The 21,260-nt window shown below is 43.7% G+C and overlaps 1 protein-coding gene across 1 annotated transcript; it reads left to right on the top strand.

Moving 5' to 3' along the window:
• Window positions 1-10: 10 nt before the first annotated feature.
• brd2b (bromodomain containing 2b) lies at window positions 11-18,598 on the top strand. The gene is made up of 12 exons (XM_056444245.1): window positions 11-164; window positions 7,414-7,705; window positions 9,249-9,386; window positions 10,399-10,543; window positions 11,240-11,400; window positions 12,794-13,285; window positions 13,514-13,642; window positions 14,120-14,365; window positions 14,472-14,719; window positions 15,638-15,954; window positions 16,340-16,474; window positions 17,021-18,598. Exons 1-12 carry the CDS (start codon window positions 133-135, stop codon window positions 17,149-17,151), a joined length of 2,466 nt encoding a protein of 821 aa, XP_056300220.1. The 5' UTR covers window positions 11-132; the 3' UTR covers window positions 17,152-18,598.
• The last annotated feature ends 2,662 nt before the right edge of the window (window positions 18,599-21,260 follow it).

The raw sequence follows: 21,260 nt of genomic DNA, 5'->3' as shown, positions 1-21,260 counted from the left end.
TCGGCGCCATTTCACTGCGGAGTCGCGCGGCGGTCTTTCGGTGGAAGTGCAGCGTCAACAGTCGTGGGAGGCGGGGGGGAAGGAGAAGGAAAAAAAAAATTGGATTGTAATAACACTCCGCCTTCTGCACCGATGGACGCCACCGTCAACCTGCAGCACGACAGGTAAAAACACGCCTATCGATTTTGCACAATTCCCCCCGGTGGACCGATGGAGGCGTGTCGGACCAGCGGTTTAACGTCATCCCGAAACGGTAGCTAACGTGAGTTACCGTTAGCCGCACACGAACGGGTTGTTCTCGGATCACGGGCTGGTGTAGCTCACGGTAGCTCGCCCAGCAGACTCCCTCAGCAAGCCGCATTAGCTTCACTAAACGTCCGCGAAATTTTCGCTAAATGTGTCGTAAGACTCGTAGCTTTTTATTTATTTTTCGTGCTCCGGTTCACATGACAGCCGCAGCCCCGCCGGGCTGCCTCCCCGCCGGCTGTCAGTCGGCTTCATTCATCGCTCCGCTCCCTCGGAAGCTGTCTCGCTACCCGGTAATAACTAGTTAGCTAACCTACTGCCCCGGCGTGCTTATTATCACACACAGCGGGTGCTATGTAATATAAAAGCGTGTCTGAATAAACATATTTAGTCGGTTATTGTTGCAGTCCGGTGACGCTGTAGTTGTTAGATTAGTATCAAGGTGACTGTGGCGGTGATTTACAAGTTGAGCTAACGTGACGGTTTTACTTTTTTTGTGCTCCAAAAGCGACACAGTTGGTTTAATGTGTCTTTTTATTGCTTGTTTTGATCTCTTTCTGTTATAATGTCCGTCACCGTGAGGCAGTGTTTACAAACTGTGAGGGCGGGGCCTCCGCAACCACGCGATCACCGGCTTTAGGGTTACGATTCAACACTTTTCTTTCGTTGTTTTAACTCAATTATAAAGATTTTAAGACGCCTGTATTAGTAGCCAATTACGTTAATGCATCAGTCATATGAGCAGCTGCAAGTGTTAATAACACAACGGGATCTTATGTAATAAAGAGAGACAGTTGACAGTTGAAATACTTTTATATTTAATTGAACATAATAGATATTCATAACTTCATAGTGTCATGTTTTAAAGAATGTATTGTATGTGGTTTTTTAAGACTGTAGATGTTTGCCAGAGCTTGTTTATTATCATCATATTTGGTTGTTGTTGTTGTGTTTAACCCTCCTATGACCTTTGGGATCAATTTGACCCCATTCAATGTTTAACGTCTGTAAAAATATGATTGACATCATTTTTTTTGCTTCATATTTCACGACTTTTCCTAATTTTTTGGGGACAACTGGAAAAACATAAAATTCACATGATGATATGTTTTCAATGTCCTGAACGCAACTTGTACCCATCGGAGTTCTTTGGGGTCAATTTGACCCCAGGCTGTTTGTCACTGTGTAAAACATAGAAGGAATATCAACTTTTTTATTTATTTAAAGGGCTATTTAGGTCGTCAACACACATAAAGTGACACTTAAACTTGGGAAACAATATTAATTCTAATCATTTTCTGGGGGTTTTAACTGCTGTGGTCAAAAAGGGTAAAAGATGTTAGTAAATTTGAAGGTAACAGGAGGGTTAAGTCACATTGGTGACCTCTGTGTGACCAATGTTTTGGCACATTTGTGTTAAAACAATGATTGAAAAAAAAAGGAAGAAAAGTAACGACCCTTTTGCCTTTTTGTATTTAATAATGATCGCTGTTTTGGACTTTTTGACTGTTCCACTACAAATCTAAATCATGCAGATCAGATCCTTTGCGTTGGTGCGCGAGCCTTTGGTTAACCCGAAACACCCACAGCAAAAAGAGACAACGCATGAATATCGTTTTTCGTGCTGCAGATGCATCCTTAAGGGGGTCAAGCTGTAAGGCATTTCCAGTCAAATATCACAAAAAAAGTCCCTATTATTTCAGTTAATTTGCAGCTATGTTACTTGATAAGTATTCCACAAGTTTTAAGTAACTGGTCTTTAAGTATATGTGTCTGTAAGTTGATACTGAAGTGTCTTCACTGTGAAATGGCTCCTGATATTTGCTAAATGCTGATGCAGTTCAGACGTTCTTTGTGTCGCTGGGATTGTGACCGATGGAGAAGATCAGCTCACAGGCTTCGCCATTGTTTGTGTCAGTGGGACAAGTGTGTGGCCTGAACTCTGGGCTGGGACTTAACTCCTTCTGGTCCCTGTGTTTTGCTTCGAAGGAGGTGAAAAGGGGAGGACGGCAGGGTTCGTACGGTCATGGAAAACCTGGAAAAGTCATGGAATTTTAAAATGGTCATTTACAGGCCTGGAAAAGTCATGGAGAAAAATTTAAATCATAAAAGTTTTGAAAAAAGTCATGGAAATTTGTTATAATCACATGTTCATTTACGCCGCGTTTGAAATAATTATTTTTTTTTTAAAGAAAGATGCTCAAAATGTAAGCCGGCGTACGCTCTCGATACGCAAGATTTTCTGAATTGTTCATGTTTATACCCAGATTTCAGTTTGGTCATGGAGATTTGGTTAAAAGTCCTGGAAGAGTCCTGGAAAAGTCCTGGAAATCCATTGGTCAACATGTGTAAGAACACTGGGACAGTGTTTACGTCTCCGGTCTCTATCGAACGTGGTCGATATGGTCGTGTTGAACGCCAAGACTGAAGAGGCCAGTGAGTCGTAGAGCATTCTGAGATCTGTAACGTCCTTTTCTTTTACTTAACTTTAGTCATTTTGAAATGGTTCGTACGGTCATGGAAAACCTGGAAAAGTCATGGCATTCTAAAATGGTCATTTCCAGGCCTGGAAAAGTCATGGAAAAAAACTTAAATCATAAAAGTTTGGGAAAAGTCATGGAAATGTTGGTATATTCACATGTTGATTTACACCTAGTTTGAAATAATTAATATAAACGGATGGATTTGCACATAAAGAATAAACATTTATATAAGTGTTTAAAGGAATAAACATGAATAGAAATGTTTATTCTTTTATTCAAACTATTGTCTCATTCATTTGTTTCATTTAAGGTAAACTGTACGCTTTGGAATTCTCATTTTTTGAATACAAAATTCTCTAAATTGTTCATGTTTATACCGAGATTTCAGTTTGGTCGTGGAAATTTCGTTTAAAGTCCTGGAAATCCATTGGTCAACATGTGTAAGAACCCTGCTTTTATTCAAACCAGTCCTTAATGGTAATTGTGGGAGTACTGGGAAGATGTCGGGTATTGGCAGTGGTATAAATGTCTTTGTAAATAGTTGGAAATCAGAGCTCACAAATGTCATACATAAGAGAGCAAAGCAGAGTTGAGATTTATTATTTCAGTGTTTATTTATTCGCAGCGTGGTGTTGATTGTGTGTTCGGCACCCTCGATGTATCGGCCCTTCACTTTGCTGCTTGTTCTGCAACTGAAACACGTGAAGTCGATATCTTCTCTCATCTTCAAAGACAAACTTCATGAACTACCTTCTCTATTTTGTGTGTTTATGAAAAGGCAAGTTCAATTCTTCAGGAGAATTCTCTACATGCTCGTGACGTTCGGAACGCCCATTGACTTTCGCCCATTTGATACCATTCTCTCTCTATTTTAATCTTTTAACTCTGCCTCCTATTGATCTGTCATGCAGAGCGTTGATTCTCCTCAAAGCTCGGGAGAAAGCAGAGATGACCCGAGGCCCCTTCTTGTTTTCTCCATTTACAACTAGAACGGGCACTCGGTAGAGCGCATACCGTCGCATATCACAAGATTGGGCATTGACTTGTGAACATGTTGGCATTAGTTGCATGCCAATTGGATAGAAATTGACCGAGCTATGGTAAAAAGAAGACTTTGACCTTTTCATGACCTTGACCTTTGACCCGATCGATCCCAAAATCTAATCAAATGGTCCCCGGATAATAACCAATCATCCCACCAAATTTCATGCGATTCAAGAAGATGTTGACCTTTTCATGACCTTGACCTTTGACACGATCGATCCCAAAATCTAATCAAATGGTCCCCGGATAATAACCAATCATCCCACCAAATTTCATGCGATTCGGTTTTTATACTTTTTGAGTTATGCGAGAAACACGCATACAAATAAATTAGGGCTGTGAAACGATTAACATTTTTAATCTGGTTAATCACAGGTTTTTGTGGATTAATCATGATTAATCACATATTACCGATATTCTCGGTATATTTTGTGAGAACATAGAGATTTATGACAAAAGACGGATATATACATTTATACATTCTTCTATACAATGGTGCTGCAACTCAGCAGTTATTTAGCAGTTTTCTTCCATATGGAACATTAATACATCTTCATCCTAAACAGAATGTTTAACCCTCCTGTTACCTTTCGGGTCAATTTGACCCCATTCAATGTTTAATGTCGGTGTTCTTTGGGGTCAATTTGACCCCAGGCTGTTTTTCACTGTGTCAAACATATCAGAAATATCTACTTTTTTATTTATTTAAAGGGCTATTTAGGTAGTCAACAAACAAACATAAAGTACCTCACACTTAAACTTGGGAAACAATATTAATTCTAATAATTTTCTGCAGGTTTTAATTGCTGGGGTCAAATTGACCCCGAGGGTAAAATATGTTAGTAAATGTAAAGGTAACAGGAGGGTTACACAGAGCATTTTTCTTGTTTGTCAACCATGAACTCCACCATGATACAATCTAAAGGTGGACAGATTGACAAGTGACTTTTTTGTGCTGCGGCGCGATGCGGGCTGTGGCGCGCCAGGCGGGAGGAGAGATCGATCGTTAACGCAACGCCGTAGAGACAGAGATGACATGCTGCTGTGGAGATCGATCAACAACAGACGTTTAGTTTAATAAAAGAACAAAGGCGTGCTCTAGAGAACATGTCAGGGGCGGGCCAATCTCTTTAATGTCATGCGATCTACCGACACTACGCGATCGCGACTGGCAGGTCGCGATCGACGTGTTGAGACCCCTGATCTACAGGAAGTAAAAGTCGTTACAAGGTTTCCGGAGGTGAACCTGCGGAAGGATCATTACCGATGAACAGACCGTCTGCATGAGAGCGGACATAGTTCAGATTGAAGTGGTGTATTGGAAGCTTATTTTGCAAGTGACTTTTTTTTCGTCCCAACGACCAACAACAGACGGATTGGAAGCTCATTCTGCGCATGCGTTAAATGCGGTAAAAAACAAAAACTAGTTAAACTTGTAATTGGATTAACTGAGTTAACGCGTTATTTTTCACAGCACTAAAATAAATAAATACATAAATAAATACACGGCGATCAAAACATAACCTTCCGCATTTTCAATGCGAAGGTAACCACCCGATCACATTATTTATCATATCGTTCTGAACTTTTTCTTTTGTAAAGTTGTCTCGTGAGCAAGAGTCTTAAAAACAACAGGGAGCCATTTTATTTTAGGCATGGAGTCAGTGTTACATCTAATTATTTTACCCGTGATTCTTTATATATATATATCTATATATATTTTTTTTAGCCGAACAAAAAGAGAAAAGTATCCTGTTACTATAAGTGATGTTTTTTTCCTGCTGGTGAGAAGCCATGCGACGTTGGTTCCCACGCCGGTGCTAAATGTAGCAGCCCATTGATGGAATCCTTGTTTCCTAGATGGCGGTTTCGCCGACTGGGAGGCGGAGTCACGTGTTCACAGGCCGAGGGTTGCGTGACTGAAGCATGTTTAGCGTGTGCGTTTTAACATACGCACATTTTTCCACAAATGCGTGGGTCCTGAGAGCGGGGGGGAGTTCAGTGGCTCGATGGAGGCGTCGGCGGTGGAGAACGGAGGCAACGGTCGTCCAGCGCGCTGAGACTCGAGCGCCACTTCCTCCTCTCGCCTTTATGTATTCGTCTTTCTTCAGAGTGTAAAGAGTGATCTGGTGTTTGGACTTTCATTCTCACCACTTTTATCACAACGGAGCATTTCAGTTCCTGCAGTTTAACTTCATCAATCCATGTCATATTTTCCCCCTCCTCTCTCTGTCTCCTCCCCTCCTCTGTCTCCTCCCCTCCTCTCTCTGTCTCCTCCCCTCCTCCCTCTGTCTCCTCCCCATCTCCCTTTGTCTCCTCCCCTCCTCCCTCGGTCTCCTCCCCTCCTCTCTCTGTCTCCTCCCCTCCTCCCTCTGTCTCCTCCCCATCTCCCTTTGTCTCCTCCCCTCCTCCCTCGGTCTCCTCCCCTCCTCCCTCTGTCTCCTCCCATCCTCTCTCTGCCTCCTCCTCTCCTCCCTCTGTCTCCTCCCCATCATCTCTCTCCTCTCTCTCTCTCTCCTCCCCTCCTCTCTCTGTCTCCTCCCCTCCTTTCTCTGTCTCCTCCCCTCCTTTCTCTCTCTTCCGATCATCTCTCTGTCTCCTCCCTCTGTCTCCTCCCATCCTCTCTCTGCCTCCTCCTCTCCTCCCTCTGTCTCCTCCCCTCCTCTCTCGGTCTCCTCCCCTCCTCTCTCTGTCTCCTCCCCTCCTCTCTCGGTCTCCTCCCCTCCTCTCTCTGTCTCCTCCCCTCCTCTGTCTCCTCCTCTGTCTCCTCCCCTCCTCTCTGTCTCCTCCTCTCCTCCCTCTGTCTCCTCCCCTCCTCCCTCTGTCTCCTCCCCATCATCTCTCTCCTCCCCCTCCTCTCTCTGTCTCCTCCCCTCCTTTCTCTGTCTCCTCCCCTCCTCTCTCTCTCTTCCGATCATCCCTCTGTCTCCTCCCATCCTCTCTCTGCCTCCTCCTCTCCTCCCTCTGTCTCCTCCCCTCCTCCCTCTGTCTCCTCCCCATCATCTCTCTCTGTCTCCTCCCCCTCCTCTCTCTGTCTCCTCCCCTCCTCTCTCTCTCTTCCGATCATCTCTCTGTCGCCTCCCTCTGTCTCCTCCCATCCTCTCTCTGCCTCCTCCTCTCCTCCCTCTGTCTCCTCCCCTCCTCCCTCTGTCTCCTCCCCATCATCTCTCTCTCCTCCCGATCCTCTCTCTGTCTCCTCCCCCTCCTCCCTCTGTCTCCTCCCCCTCCTCTCCCTCCTCCCCCTCCTCCTCTCTCTCTCTCCTCCCCTCCTCTCTCTCTCCTATGTCTCCTCCCTCCTCCCCCTCCCCTCTCTCTCTCCTCCCTCTCTCTGTCTCCTCCCACTCTCTCCCTCCTCCCCCTCCTCCTCTCTCTCTCTCCTCCCCTCCTCTCTCTCTCCTATGTCTCCTCCCTCCTCCCCCTCCCCTCTCTCGCTCTCCTCCCCTCCTCTGTCTCCTCCCACTCTCTCCCTCCGCCCCCTCCTCTCTCTGTCTCCTCCCCCTCTCTCTCCTCCCCCTCCTCCCTCTGTCTCCTCCCCATCATCTCTCTCCTCTCTCTCTCTCCTCCCTCTGTCTCCTCCCCCTCCTCTCTCTCTCCTCCCCCTCCTCTCCTCCCCCTCCTCTCTTCCCTTCCTCCCCTCCAGCTCCCTGGTCGGCTTGTCCAGTGGCGGGATGGACCAACTCAGTAGTTCGGGCAAACGCATCCGCAAGCCGTCGCTGCTCTACGAGGACTTTGAGAGCCCGTCTCTGCCGCCGCACGCCACGCCTCAGGGCCCGCCGGTCGCCCCGCAGCCCCCGGTGAAGGACCCGAGCCGGCCGGGCCTCGTGACCAACCAGCTGCAGTTCCTCCAGAGGACCCTGATGAAGTACCTGTGGCGGCATCAGTTCTCCTGGCCTTTCCGCGAGCCGGTGGACGCCTACAGGCTCAACCTACCGGTGCGTTGCAACAGTGAACCGCCTCCCTTTCCCACTTCCACTTTTCATTTTGTCGAGTTTGATTTGTGTTTCTGAAACTCGTTGTTGTGCCGATACGGGGTTCGTACGGTCATGGAAAACCTGGAAAAGTCATGGAATATTAAAACTGTCATTTCCAGGCCTGGAAAAGTCATGGAAAAAACTTAAATCATACAAGTTTTGGAAAAGTCATGGAAATGTGTTATCACATTTTTCATTTACGCCGAGTTTGAAATAACTAATATGTTTTTTTTTAAAGAAAGACGCTCAAAATATAAGCCGGCGTACGCTCTCAATACGCAACATTTTCTAAATTGTACATGTTTATACCGAGATTTCAGTTTGGTCATGGACATTTGCTATAAAGTCCTGGAAAAGTCCTGGAAATCCACTGGTCAACATGTGTAAGAACCCTGCTCCAGCTCCTGTAGTTTTCTGTATCGCTCACTATGTTCACTTTAACCCCGGCCATGGCCATTTTCACAAACTTGTATGTGAGCATCAACGCTTGCCCAAGTTGTTTTCTTGGTCCCGTGGAGCCTAAGGCAGCGCTCGTGCACACGAAGGTGTTTCCGACCTTGTTTAGTTTGTTTATTGTGTATATCTTTAAAAAAAAGTTATTTATTACGGCTTTTGCAATTAAAAAAATTACATTCTCCACCGTCGCAGGGACCACAGCTGAAATGTAGCCGTAGCTAACGTTGACACATTTACCCCTGGGTGGATTTATGTGTACGGTGCCTGTACCAATAAATGAATAATGTAAACTTTAATCCAGCCAATGGCTCAGCCCGACTTCAACATGCTCTATGGCACAGGTGTCAAACACGAGGCCCGCGGGCCAAATCCGGCCCGCCAATGTGGCCCCTGACATCTTGAAAAGACGCGTGATCACATTTTCTTACAGGAATTTAAGAAAAATATCCTGTGCTTTTATTTTGAAGGTTTCAAATTCGTTGGATTTATGTTAAAATATTAGAGAAATGCTCTTATGTACATTATTTCTACACTCACACAAATAACCAATAATTAAATGCAATAAGAGTTATTCAACAATAATGTTCCGGAGTCGTTTACACAGTGTTTCAGAAACCGCCCCTTTAACCCTCCTGTTACCTTTGGGTCAATTTGACCCCATTCAATGTTTAACCCTCCTGTTACCTTTATATTTACTGACATATTTTACCCGTGGTGTCAATTTGACCCAAGCAATTAAAACCTCCAGAAAATTATTAGAATTAATATTGTTTCCCAAGTTTAAGTGTGAGGCACTTTATGTTTGTTTGTTGACTACCTAAATAGCCCTTTAAATATATAAAAAAAGTTGATATTTCTTATATGTTTGACAGCCTGGGGTCAAATTGACCCGAAAGAACACCGACATTGAATGGGGTCAAATTGACCCTGATGTGGCCCACGGTGAAAATGAGTTTAACACCCCTGCTCTAGGGTTTCATTTCCACACAAAAAAGGTTCTTCACATGTTTCACTTCTGTCTATTGTTCTGCTTTTCCTTCTTCTTCAGGATTACCATAAAATAATCAAACAGCCCATGGACATGGGGACCATCAAGAAGCGCCTGGAGAACAACTTCTACCGCAGTGCCAGTGAGTGCATACAGGACTTCAACACAATGTTCACCAACTGCTACATCTACAACAAGGTATGTTAAAAGGTAAAAAACAGATCCCTCTCCATCGTGTTCTCGTCCCATTTCATCCCCCTCTCGCGGCTCCCTTTTGAAAAAGATGGGCCCGCTCTCATGATTACATTCCAGGTCGACCAGTATTATGCGAAGCTCGAGGCTCTGGAGACCAGACCCAGGGGTTCTCTCAGGGGATTATCTTAAAATTGTGAGAGGGAGAAGAAAAAAAAATACATCTTTTTCGATTACCCTCGAGAACACAGAAACGTACCGGGGAATTCTACCTGGGAGAGATTTCTCACGTAATAACAAAAGAGGGGAAAGGAAAGTGCTGGCGTTGCAGATTTAGTGCAGATCCGTCACCAAGTTATTATTTTTTACACATCGGGCAACTTCTCCGGAGATGTCAATCCAGGTGTTTTGGTCAATGAGTGTGTGAAGTGGGAGTTGATTCTATTTTAGCATCAATGGGTCGACACTGAAGTCCTCCATGCACCACTGTTTTTACTTTTGTTGTTCATGTCATTCGTAACCTATCAGAAGCGATAATAAACCAGAGGATCGGCTGCTTCTTCGAGCAAATGTTCGGCTTAACTATTTTCTGTTTTCACTCTGCTACTGAAATATCAGCGACTCATTCAAACTAATAACAGAAGTATTTACCTTCGCATTGAAAATGTTTATTTATTTATTTGTATGCGTGTTACTCGCATAACTCAAAAAGTATTTAACCGAATCGCATGAAATTTGGTGGGATGATTGGTTATTATCCGGGGACCATTTGATTAGATTTTGGGATCGATCGGGTCAAAGGTCAAGGTCACGAAAAGGTCAAAGTCTTCTTTTTACCATAGCACGGTCAATTTCTATCCAATTGGCATGCAACTAATGCCAAAATGTTCATAATTCAATGCCCAATCTTGTGATATGTGAAGGTATGCGCTCTACCGAGTGCCCGTTCTAGTTTTATATTGTAATGTAAAGGGATCTTAGCAGTGCACTAATGTTTTTTTTAAATTGTCTTTGCTAGCCCACGGATGACATTGTGCTGATGGCTCAGCCCTTGGAGAAGATCTTTCTCCAGAAGGTGGCCCAGATGCCCGAGGACGAAATTGAGCTGCCTCCTCCAGCTCCTCGAAGCAAGAACAGTCGGGGACGAGGGCGCAAATCTCACTGTACGTTTCAGACTTTGAATGAAGCTATGTTTTTTTTCTTCTTCTCACTACTACTGACTTCCAGCCTCCGACATGCAGCTCAGCGCTTACACTAAATGTCTTCCTTTTGCAGAGACGTCTCTGGTAAGGACTTTTATTGTCATCGTAAAAAAAACATACAACGAAATTAAGTTGGCGACTCATCAGTCGGTACAGCAGCAGCAGTAAAAACATGTATAAAAACAATAAGACGGGATATTTCTCATTTTAAAACAAGACATTTAAAAATAAATAAGAATAAATCAAACACAAAACACAGGCATTATTGCATAATTGCTTAAAAGTGAACAAGTGTTGTGTAAAAGAGTATTTTAGTGTCCGGTGTGGGGGTGATGGAGGAAACCGCTCCGGGGAAGAAGCTGTTCCTCAGCCTGTTAGTCCGGGTTTTAATAGTCCTGGATCTTCTTCCTGATGGCAGAGGAAGAAACCGAGTGCCCCCCGGGCGTGTGATGTCTTTGGAGACGCTGCTGGCTTTCCTCTGGAGGCGGCCAGCACACCGTGTCCAGGTCAGGGAGGGGAACTCCCACAGTGGCGTTGAGGGTGGACGACACACCCGGACAGCCGTGCGTGTCTCCAGTGATGTCGACAGAACATTAGTCACCCTGTCATCCTGCAGCTGAAGTCCATCACTAACGTTGAATCTTCATCTCTCACCAGCGAGGGCTCAGCAGGTGCCCGCCGTGTCCCAGTCGGCTTACTCCCCGTCTTCCTCGGACACTGGGGAGTCCATGGTGGCCGACTCTCCCCAGACCGTGCTGTCCAAAAGCCTGCCTCCGGCCAACATCATGGGCCTGCCCCCTACACAGCCCACAACCAAGGTAGATAGAACAGTCTAGTGCTGCACTGAACATGAAGCTTCATCCATAACGTTCACGTTTGAATGCTACGCAGCTTTTATTTTTATTTTTTTATTTTTTACCCCTTCTGTCTATTCATTCATTCATTCATTATGCATCTAGTTGTTTTTATGTTGGAAAAACTGACGGATTATATTCATTAAAGAAAGTTGATTTGAAAAAAAAATAAAAATAAAGACTATTTATTTTGTTGAGTCATTTTTTTCAAATTGAGGATTTTGGTTCGAGGATTTTTTTTTAAAGGGTGAAGATGTCGTCATAATTTATGACGACAGATATTCAAAGCGTCATTCGGAAATATATATATATATATATATATGTGTGTGTGTATTTATTTATATATATGTATGTATATGTGTCTGTGCGTTTCTATATATTTATGTGTGTGTATATATTTATATAATATGTATGTGTGTATATAAATATATATATATACATACACATGTATGTATATATACATGTTTGTGTGTGTATTTATATATTATATATATATATACAGGACTGTCTCAGAAAATTAGAATATTGTGATGAAGTTCTTTATTTTCTGTAATGCAATTCAAAAAACAAAAATGTCATGCATTCTGGATTCATTACAAATCAACTGAAATATTGCAAGCCTTTTATTCTTTTAATATTGCTGATTATGGCTTACAGCTTAAGAAAACTCAAATATCCTATCTCTAAATATTAGAATATCATGAAAAAGTATACTAGTAGGGTATTAAACAAATCACTTGAATTGTCTAATTAACTCGAAACACCTGCAAGGGTTTCCTGAGCCTTGACAAACACTCAGCTGTTATAAATCTTTTTTTACTTGGTCTGAGGAAATATTAAAATTTTATGAGATAGGATTTTAGAGTTTTCTTAAGCTGTAAGCCATAATCAGCAATATTAAAAGAATAAAAGGCTTGCAATATTTCAGTTGATTTGTAATGAATCCAGAATGCATGACATTTTTGTTTTTTTAATTGCATTACAGAAAATAAAGAACTTTATCACAATATTCTAATTTTCTCAGACAGTCCTGTATATATATATATAGCATACATGTGTGTATATATTTTATATAGAAAATATATATATATAGAAAATATGTGTGTGCGTGTCAAACAAGACCAGTAAGTAAGGTTTTAGTATATTAAATTCTTAATTAAAAAAACCTCTCAAATGTCAAACGGCAGGCATCTTGAAAGGCAGAAGCAATACAGATTTGAGTGCCTACTGCAAAAATATCTCTGTGTATTCACCATTTTTGTAGAAAGAAACAATGTGTTGAATTACAAGTATTAAAGTGATTGGAATAAAGCCACAATATTGAGTTTATTGTGACTGCCAACCTCTTTATTTGAAGAAAAAAGGTGTAAAACGTAAGGCAGACACCACCACCCCCTCCACCATGGGCTTGAGCGTGGGCATGTCGGGACCAACGCACATGGTGGGCTTGGGGAAAGGAGGCCACGGGGGCCAGGTCCACGACACCTCCGTGCACACCATCTCCGACATGGGCTTGGAGACTCCGCCCGGCATGGGCCTGGTCAGAAGCCCCGGAGGTCCCGTCCTGCTGCAGCCCATGATGGTAGGCGGCGGCGGACGCAGAGTGGGCAGCGGACGCCCCATCAAGCCCCCCGTCAAGGACTTGCCCGACTCGGTGCAGGCTCAGCCCTCTAAGAAGGGCAAGCTGAGCCCTCAGCTGAGGTACTGCAGCGGGCTGCTGAAGGACATGTTGTCAAAGAAACACGCGGCGTACGCCTGGCCTTTCTACGCGCCTGTGGACGCGGCGGCGCTGGGACTTCACGACTATCACGACATCGTCAAGTGCGCCATGGACCTCGGCAACATCAAGGTGACGTCTCGCTTGTGGAATGAGGAGTAGACCGTTGTTGTAGTTTTGTGTTAATGATGACGCGGTGAAGTGTTTCAGATCTCTTAATGTTCTTTAAAAACTGATGAACACGGTGACTTTGGGGCTGAAGAGATGTGATGTGATGGCAAAGTATGAAGAAGTGTATAAAGCCTGATAAAAGCCGCGCTTGAAGCTGTAAAGTTGTCGTCTCTCCCGTCTCTTCTTCAGAGGAAGATGGACTGTCGTGAATACAGGGACGCGCAACAGTTTTCTAGCGATGTCAGAATCATGTTCTCCAACTGCTACAAGTACAACCCGCCGGACCACGACGTGGTGGGCATGGCCCGGAAGCTGCAGGTGAGCACAGCGGTCCGATCCTACTCTCAGGGTCCGTACGGTCATGGAAAACCTGGAATAGTCCTGGAATTTTATGATGGGTTATTTCCAGGCCTGGAAAAGTCCTTAAAAAAAAAAAAATCTAAAATAGTGTTAAAAGTTTTGGAAAAGTCATGGAAATGTTATATTCGTATGTTTATTTACACAGTTTAATTAAAAGAAAACATTTATATAAATTATTTTAATCAAACTATTGTCTCTTTCATTTGTATCATTTACGGTATCTACTCCTGTATACACTGAGATTTCACAAAATGTTTGGTTATGAAAATTTGGTTTAAAGTCATGGAAAGGTCATGTAAAGGTCATAGGTCAACTTGTGTATGAACCCTGGACTTTATTGGACTGAACAAAAGTGCAGCAGACTGAAGGAAGTCTTTTCTGTGCCGGCACATCTTTCTCTATTTTGATGTATTTTTCCGTGCGCCTGTGTCCCAGGACGTGTTCGAGTTCCGTTTCGCCAAGATGCCGGACGTACCGACGCACGCGGACCACGCGGCCACGTCGCCGGGCGGCCGCCCGACGTCCTCCTCGTCCTCCTCTTCCTCCTCCTCGTCCTCCTCGTCCACGTCGGAGAGCGAGCCCAGCAGCGAGAGCGAGGACAGCGAGAGCAGCCGCAACTCGGACAGCGAGGAGGAGCGAGCGCAACGCTTGGCCGAGTTACAGGACCAGGTGTGCACACAAGTACGTCGCCCCCCCCCCCCACACCCGCTTCGTGTCTTTTTTTTATTCATCCAGGTCTCCAAAAGAAAACGGGATCATACATTTCTACACTCTTTCCCCAAAACAGCTCAAAGCCATGCACGAGCAGCTGGCCGCCCTCTCCCAAGGCCCCATCGTCAAGGCCAAGAAGAAGAAGGAGAAGAAGGAGAAAAAGAAGAAAAAGAAGAAGCTGGAGAAGCGAAGTCGAGCCGTCAGAAGCAAAGCCGACTCCGAGGAATGGAAGATGCCCGGCAAGCTGCTGAAGACGAAGTCCGCCCGCGCGGGCGGGTCCCGGCCGAAGAAGAGCGCGGGGAAGAAGAGCAGCAAGAACAGCAGGTCAGTACCGGAGCAGTTAGTTTGTGGCGCTTCTCAATGTGAAGTAACACACAGTCGTTCGTCTGTAATACAGTACAGAGTTCATAGGGTCATGGAAAACCTGGAAGTCATGGAATTTGCCAGATCCTCGTGCAATAACTGCAATAATAACTTCATATTTACACTATGTTGATCTGCACTTCACACATTTCATTTATTTACACTACACACATACACACACTTTGCATTTTGCACACTGTCTATATTTAATATTTTAATATTTAATTTAATTTTACACTGCAGTCATTAGTATTGTATTGTGTATGCATATATGTTGTATATATACATATATATTTTATTTTATATTTTACTTTGTATACTTCTTGTATACATCTATATCTTTCATCCCTGTTTTTTATATTTTATATTTTATTTATTTTTATTCTCGTGTGTTTAGTTTATTGGTGCTGCTACTGTTACGACAAATTTCCCCTTGGGGTTTAATAAAGTATATATCTATCTATCTATCTATCTAATTTGTGAAAAAGTCTGGAAAAGTCCTGGGGAAAAAAAATTCTCAAAGTTTTGGAAAAGTCCTGGAAATTAGTTATTTTCATATGTTCATTTACGCTGAGTTTTAAATATTTAATATGCTTTTAAAAGAATGACGCTGCAAATACATGCTGGCATAAGCTCTCTTTCATAGTCGCACTTTTTTGGGGGTCATTTAAGATTATATACTATATGCTTTGGAATCCTTATTGTTAGTTTAAATATGACATCTTCTCACTTTTTCATATATACAAAGAGATAAAAACAAATATTTGGTCATGGAAATTTTGTTTGAAATCCTGGACACCCATTGGTCGACGCGCGTCCGAACCCTGTTGACATGAACATATAAATCAGCCGACATTAACGGCCTTTCTGACTCCGCAGCGCCCAGAAGAAGTCGTTCTACGCCCCGCTGCCCACCTCCATGCTGCCGCACTACGACTCCGAGGAGGAGGAGGAGATCGTGCCCATGTCCTACGACGAGAAGCGCCAGCTGAGCCTCGACATCAACAAGCTGCCGGGCGAGAAGCTGGGCCGCGTGGTCCACATCATCCAGTCCCGGGAGCCGTCGCTGCGGGACACCAACCCCGAGGAGATCGAGATCGACTTCGAGACGCTGAAGCCGTCGACGCTGAAGGAGCTGGAGCGCTACGTCATGACCTGCCTGAGGAAGAAGCCCCGCAAGCCGTACGCCGATCCAGGTAGATGAAACGTCCGGGCATTCAAACACCTCATATCTTGGGTTTAGACCAAGGGTCGGGAACCTATGGCTCTTCCGGTGACAGCATATGGCTCCCAGACTTTTTTGAGTTAAAAAGAAAATATCTCCGCCCGCCCCCCTGTAATTTTCTCTATCGCGCCAGATTACAGCAGAAGTAATTTAAGGTCCTTTTCTAAAAGACGTCTTTGTTCTTTTATTAAACTAAACGTCTGTTATTGATCGTCATTGATCCGGCTCCTTGAGGCCGATACGGCCGCGTGGAAGGTCGAAGACGCGTTTGCAGAGCGTTCGACGACCGACTCGCCTGGGAGGTTTCTGTGATTCGCGCCACAGCTTGGTGACCGCGCGGCCGCCGTCTTTTTCAGGCGCAGCGGGAGGGAAAGGCGGCGTGGGCAAGTCCAAAGAGGAGGTGGCTCTGGAGAAGAGGAGGGAGCTGGAGAGGAGGCTGCAGGACGTCAGCGGGCAACTCAACTCGGTCAAGAAACCTTCCAAATCCAAAGGTGAGCCCCGAACCTCCTCGTTCTGCTCAGGTGCACCGTGGATGTCTGACTTATTGTGAGACAAACAGTCAAGATTTTATTTACTACTGACTCATTGTTTCACTGCATTATATAAGTCCTGCAACTCTATGGAAACGACACCATCGTGGCTACAAGTAAGGATAATTGGAATTAACGGTTATAATGCTGTAAATAATAAAATAAAATAGAAGTTCTTATTTAATTTTTTGTATTGAAAAGATCTTTTAATAAAACCTGTTGCCAAGGGCCTAACGGTGTGAGCTGAACACAATGGGGACTCCTCATGCTACACATTTTGTACTTCTACTCACTCTCTGGTCCTCCTCTGCAGTCAGTCGAAGTTTCACGAATTATTTCGTTATCAGCCGAGTCATGGAGGAGCGCAGCATGTTTTATAGGATGTGGGTTGAGCGCTAAACATTTGTTTTTCTTTGTAACTTGCTGGGAATCTGAGTTCTCTTCATTAAAAAAAAAAGAAAATGTAAATCTGTATTTATTTTCTCTCGGTTGTTGTTCTGCCCCCAGTGGAGAAGCCGAGCGCTGCGGAGGCTCGCACGGAGCCGACGCGCCTCAGCGGCAGCAGCTCCAGCTCCAACTCCTCCTCCTCTTCGTCCTCCTCCTCCTCCTCAGACACCAGCGAGTCAGACTCCGGTTGAGGATCCTCGGCACGAGCTAAGAGCGAACACGCTAATGACTCAGGGACTTGGGCTGGCCCAGGACACACGACACCCCCCGAAACGGGAGTGGGCTGAGATATTAGACAACAACAACAACAACAACAAAACACTCCAATTGGACTCGTAAAATTTTTTATTGTTTTTAAAATGTGGGACGGAGGGACGTGAAACCACTCCTCTGTGGATAAGCGAAGGAAATGAAACACTAAATGCCTTGGTTTCCCCCCTCAGCCCCCCTTTTTGTAAATACTTGTACAAATGTATGTTTCTTTTATAAAGAAAAATTTTATGGTGATCCCCCAAAGAGGGAAGCGAAGTAATAATAATAAAAAAAGACAACGGATGTTGACAGACGGGCCCTAACGCCGCGCGGTGAGCGACAGGAAGAGCGGATTTATTTGTGTTCTTCACCAACGTTTCCTCGGACATTACCGGAGTTGGAACCGGCAACCTTTTCCTGTCACACGCCTTGCTTTTCCGTCATCATCTGGCCTCCTGCCACTCTTCATATTTAAATCCCCCCCCCCGAGACTCGGCCTTAATCTTTCAAATTGTTATCGGTTCGATTATCTGGAAAAATACTTACACTTTTTTTATTTTTTAAAGAAGAAGCCGCTTATAAAAAAAGCAAACCTGTGGTATCGGCCATCTTCAGGTCAAAGTTTGAGTTCTGGATCATTCCTCTTTTTCCTCTGTTTGCACAAGTTGTTCCTGCAGTTAAATCTCAGATCAGCTCCATTCTGTTTTTACAGCATGTCGTTCTCGTGGTTTTTGAAAACAGCGTGGGGTTCATAGTACAGTATAGACGGCTTTACGTACTGTAGTTATAAAGTGTGCGATGACGTAACATAAATCATTCAGTCGGGCCTCCAGCGATCTCTAGAAGTCCAACAGCCGGCCGTCTTCACGCGACACTATTCTGAAATCAACGCGCCGGGCCGTAGCTTAAGAGCGCGTGTTTTGGTTTCACGAGAGCCGATGAACACTTCCGGGCTTCAGATTGTCGTGAGGGGGGATCGGGTGGGGGTTCTAGTTTCCATATGAAGCTCCTGATGGTGTGACGTGTTGCATCCCTAGCACTTAGAAAACTCCGTGACGGTTTCTTGAGGAAATCTCTCCGCCGCTCTTAAAGAGACGACGAAGTCATGCGTTGTTGAAGCTATTGTTGACTGTTCAGTGAAAGAATATATGCTTGTATATACTTCGACTGTATTTTGCTGTTGCACAAACTATCGTATTTCTGCTGTTCACGCTTTCCTTTCTTTTTTTCTTTTCTTTTCTTCACGCTGTTACTCCTCATTCCATGTTACTGTCTTGAGTTTATTCCCGAGGAGAGTTCACGTGAAGCGCCGCTGCCTCTCTGAAGCACTCCTTTTCATTTTATGTCAAGTGTGTTTATTAAAATATTCTCTTCTGTAGAAACGGATTTATTTTTGTCTGGATGAAATGTGAAGATAATCTGCTAAATTGTTTGGTTTATCTCTAATTTTAATAGTTTTATTATTATTATTATAATAATTATTATAATAATTTTTATAATAATAATAATAATTATAATAATAATAATAATTATTATTATTTGTTTCAACTGTTGACATACTTTCAACATCTTTTCAGGAAAGAAAAGATATATATTTATATTTTTCTTTCCTGAAAAGATGGGATTAGTTGAAGAAAAATGTATCAAGAGAACCACTTTTGCCTTACAGCCGAAGCTAGAAATTGGGAAAACAAATTTTGTTTTCTGTAACAATTCTACTGAAAAAAATGCACCCAACTTTTTTCTATTTTCTCCAGACAGGCGCACATATTGAAACTTTGATTTTCCGCCACTAGATGGCAGCAGTTACTCACGTCCTAAAGTCAGAGTTCATAGGTGGAAGCATTGTGGCGGCTGAGTTACACACACACACACACACACTGAGGGTCACGTGGTGTCAGGACGTCATCCTATCATGTGGAGCTCACTGGTGTTTGGAGGAATGCAACATGGCGCCGGATCTGATCCCAGTGCTGCCGGTTCTGTGTCTCAACGTTTACAATCTGCTCCCACAAATTGCAGGTCAACATTGGCTCCGCCTCCTATTGAGGACGCCGTCTGCCAGAGTTTGTGGAGTGTTGGTTTCCTGATCCTGGACCGGGTCCCTGATCCTGGACCGGGTCCAGACGCGTACATGTCCCTACAACATCCCGAGGGCCATGAAGGGAGAGAATTACCCCGGAGAGGTCAAAGGTGAAGGAGTTGAAACACTGATTGGAGGAGTGCCCATAAAGATGATACAACTTGAGCAATACAATTAATTAAAGGTACCAATACAACAATGTAAGAAGACTGCATTGTAAATCCCACTGATTATTAAATAGAAAAATCTAATGATAGTGTAAAAAAAAATCTAAATACTAATTATTTCTAACAATATCTCATCGTTGATATATTATCATGATGTTAACAGTGAAGGGTCATGGTGATCTTTAAAGGGGTAACTACTTCATACAGTTCAGTTGTCTCAATGTGGGCGTCGGCCTCTTCGTGAGTCATAGAGGGAACACGGTTATTAATGGGAGAGGAAATACAGGAAAAACTCATTTCTGCCACACAATTTCATGTTCTTTGCATTTTCTTGTGAGAGGCCCCAAGAAAAAAAAGGTTGGGAACCACTTGTTTCAATCTTTGACCATGTGTTGACTTCCATCAGATTATCAAGGTTTTTTTTCATGTCAAATCTTAATTCCAGTCATCTTTATTGTCAATTTTACATTCGTGCAACATACAGAAGATCGAAAGTATGTTTGTCTCTTGTGAGTAATAATAATAGTAATAAAACTGATAAAGTGCAAACCGTTAATAACCACAACAAAGAACATTTAGACAACATATCATTGATAAATTAAGAACTGGGATGTCTATATGTACAGATTGTAAAGCACTCTGAGACAAATTTGTAATTTGTGAGAATGGGCTATACAAATAAACTGAATTGAATTGAATTGAACTATAAAAAAACAACTTGGTGTCTTCTTGTAGCCGCAGTCCGACATGGAACGTTTAGTAGTAACTGCAGCTATCAACTAAATGATATAGATTATTTTTCTTTCTTTTCTTTTTTCTTTTGTTGTCGATCTTAAGCATTTTTCATTTTATGTTTGTGATTTTGTAAAATGTTAAATATTATATAGGACGCTTCAGATAAGCCTTTTTGTCTCTTCCTGCACTGAGATATCCATTTATCTCTGTTGTGATTTTTCACATTTTTTAATGTTTTAATTGTGCAAAATAAATAAATAAATATGTGCCATTCACATGTAGGAGAGTAAAAAGTTCCATTTAACATAAAATAAAAAACCACCTCAAAATCCCACTTATGTCCACTTCCTCTAGTTCCCTCACAGGAATACTCAGATGATCTGTAACTGAGCTTCTCAAGCGGCGAATAAAAGATGTAAAACCCCAAAAGCAAATCCCCCAAAAGCCTGATCACTGTGTTTTGTCTCCATCACAGCCTCCTCACCAGGAGCCAGCCAGACGTCTGTAGCGGCGTCGCTACACACGGGCTAATGAGACGAGGGCTCCGCTGTGCGCTCTGAGAGGAGAAGCAGCGGGGACAATTAACCTCTCCGGGTGTTTAATCAGGCTCGTGCTGCCGCTGCAGGTCGGAGCCATTGTTTATCGTGTCGCTCTGCACCGGGGAGTTCTCCTTCATTAGAGTTCCGTCACACTGGTGTGTGTGTGTGTGTGTGGGAGACCAATCTTCCTCTTGTTTGGGATTTAATTACATAATTAATGCAAATGTGTGTATTCCTTTACATCCGTGCTTTGAGTGAATTTAAGACTTTGCCGTGTCACAAAAAACAAATGTTGCTTTGGGATTATCAAAGCCACAGGTAATCCCATAATGACCCGTCATGATGATAAAACGATACTGTTCTAGCACATGATGGCAACAGTTTGGGTCTCTTGAGTTTTTTAAATGGCCGTGTGGTGTGACCGTCTCTTCCTCTGCAGTCGGTCCCGCCTCCAGGGTCTACCCCCCAGGCAGGAGCCGGAACCGGAGGCCGCCACCACACGCGTCTGCTTCGTGGACGACTTC

The sequence above is a fragment of the Pseudoliparis swirei genome, chromosome 22 (genome assembly GCF_029220125.1).
Source record: "Pseudoliparis swirei isolate HS2019 ecotype Mariana Trench chromosome 22, NWPU_hadal_v1, whole genome shotgun sequence".
NCBI classification, from domain to species: Eukaryota; Metazoa; Chordata; class Actinopteri; order Perciformes; family Liparidae; genus Pseudoliparis; species Pseudoliparis swirei.
The sequence above is the reverse complement of the archived record's forward strand: the minus strand, read 5'-3'. Positions and strand labels throughout refer to the sequence as shown.

Excerpts from the sequence above, each read along its gene's own strand:
- brd2b (XM_056444245.1), top strand. The coding sequence starts at position 133 with ATGGACGCCACCGTCAACCTGCAGCACGACAG. Across the intron at positions 9,387-10,398 it reads ACTGCTACATCTACAACAAG|CCCACGGATGACATTGTGCT; the intron begins GTATGTTAAAAG and ends TGTCTTTGCTAG. Across the intron at positions 15,955-16,339 it reads CAAGCCGTACGCCGATCCAG|GCGCAGCGGGAGGGAAAGGC; the intron begins GTAGATGAAACG and ends CGTCTTTTTCAG.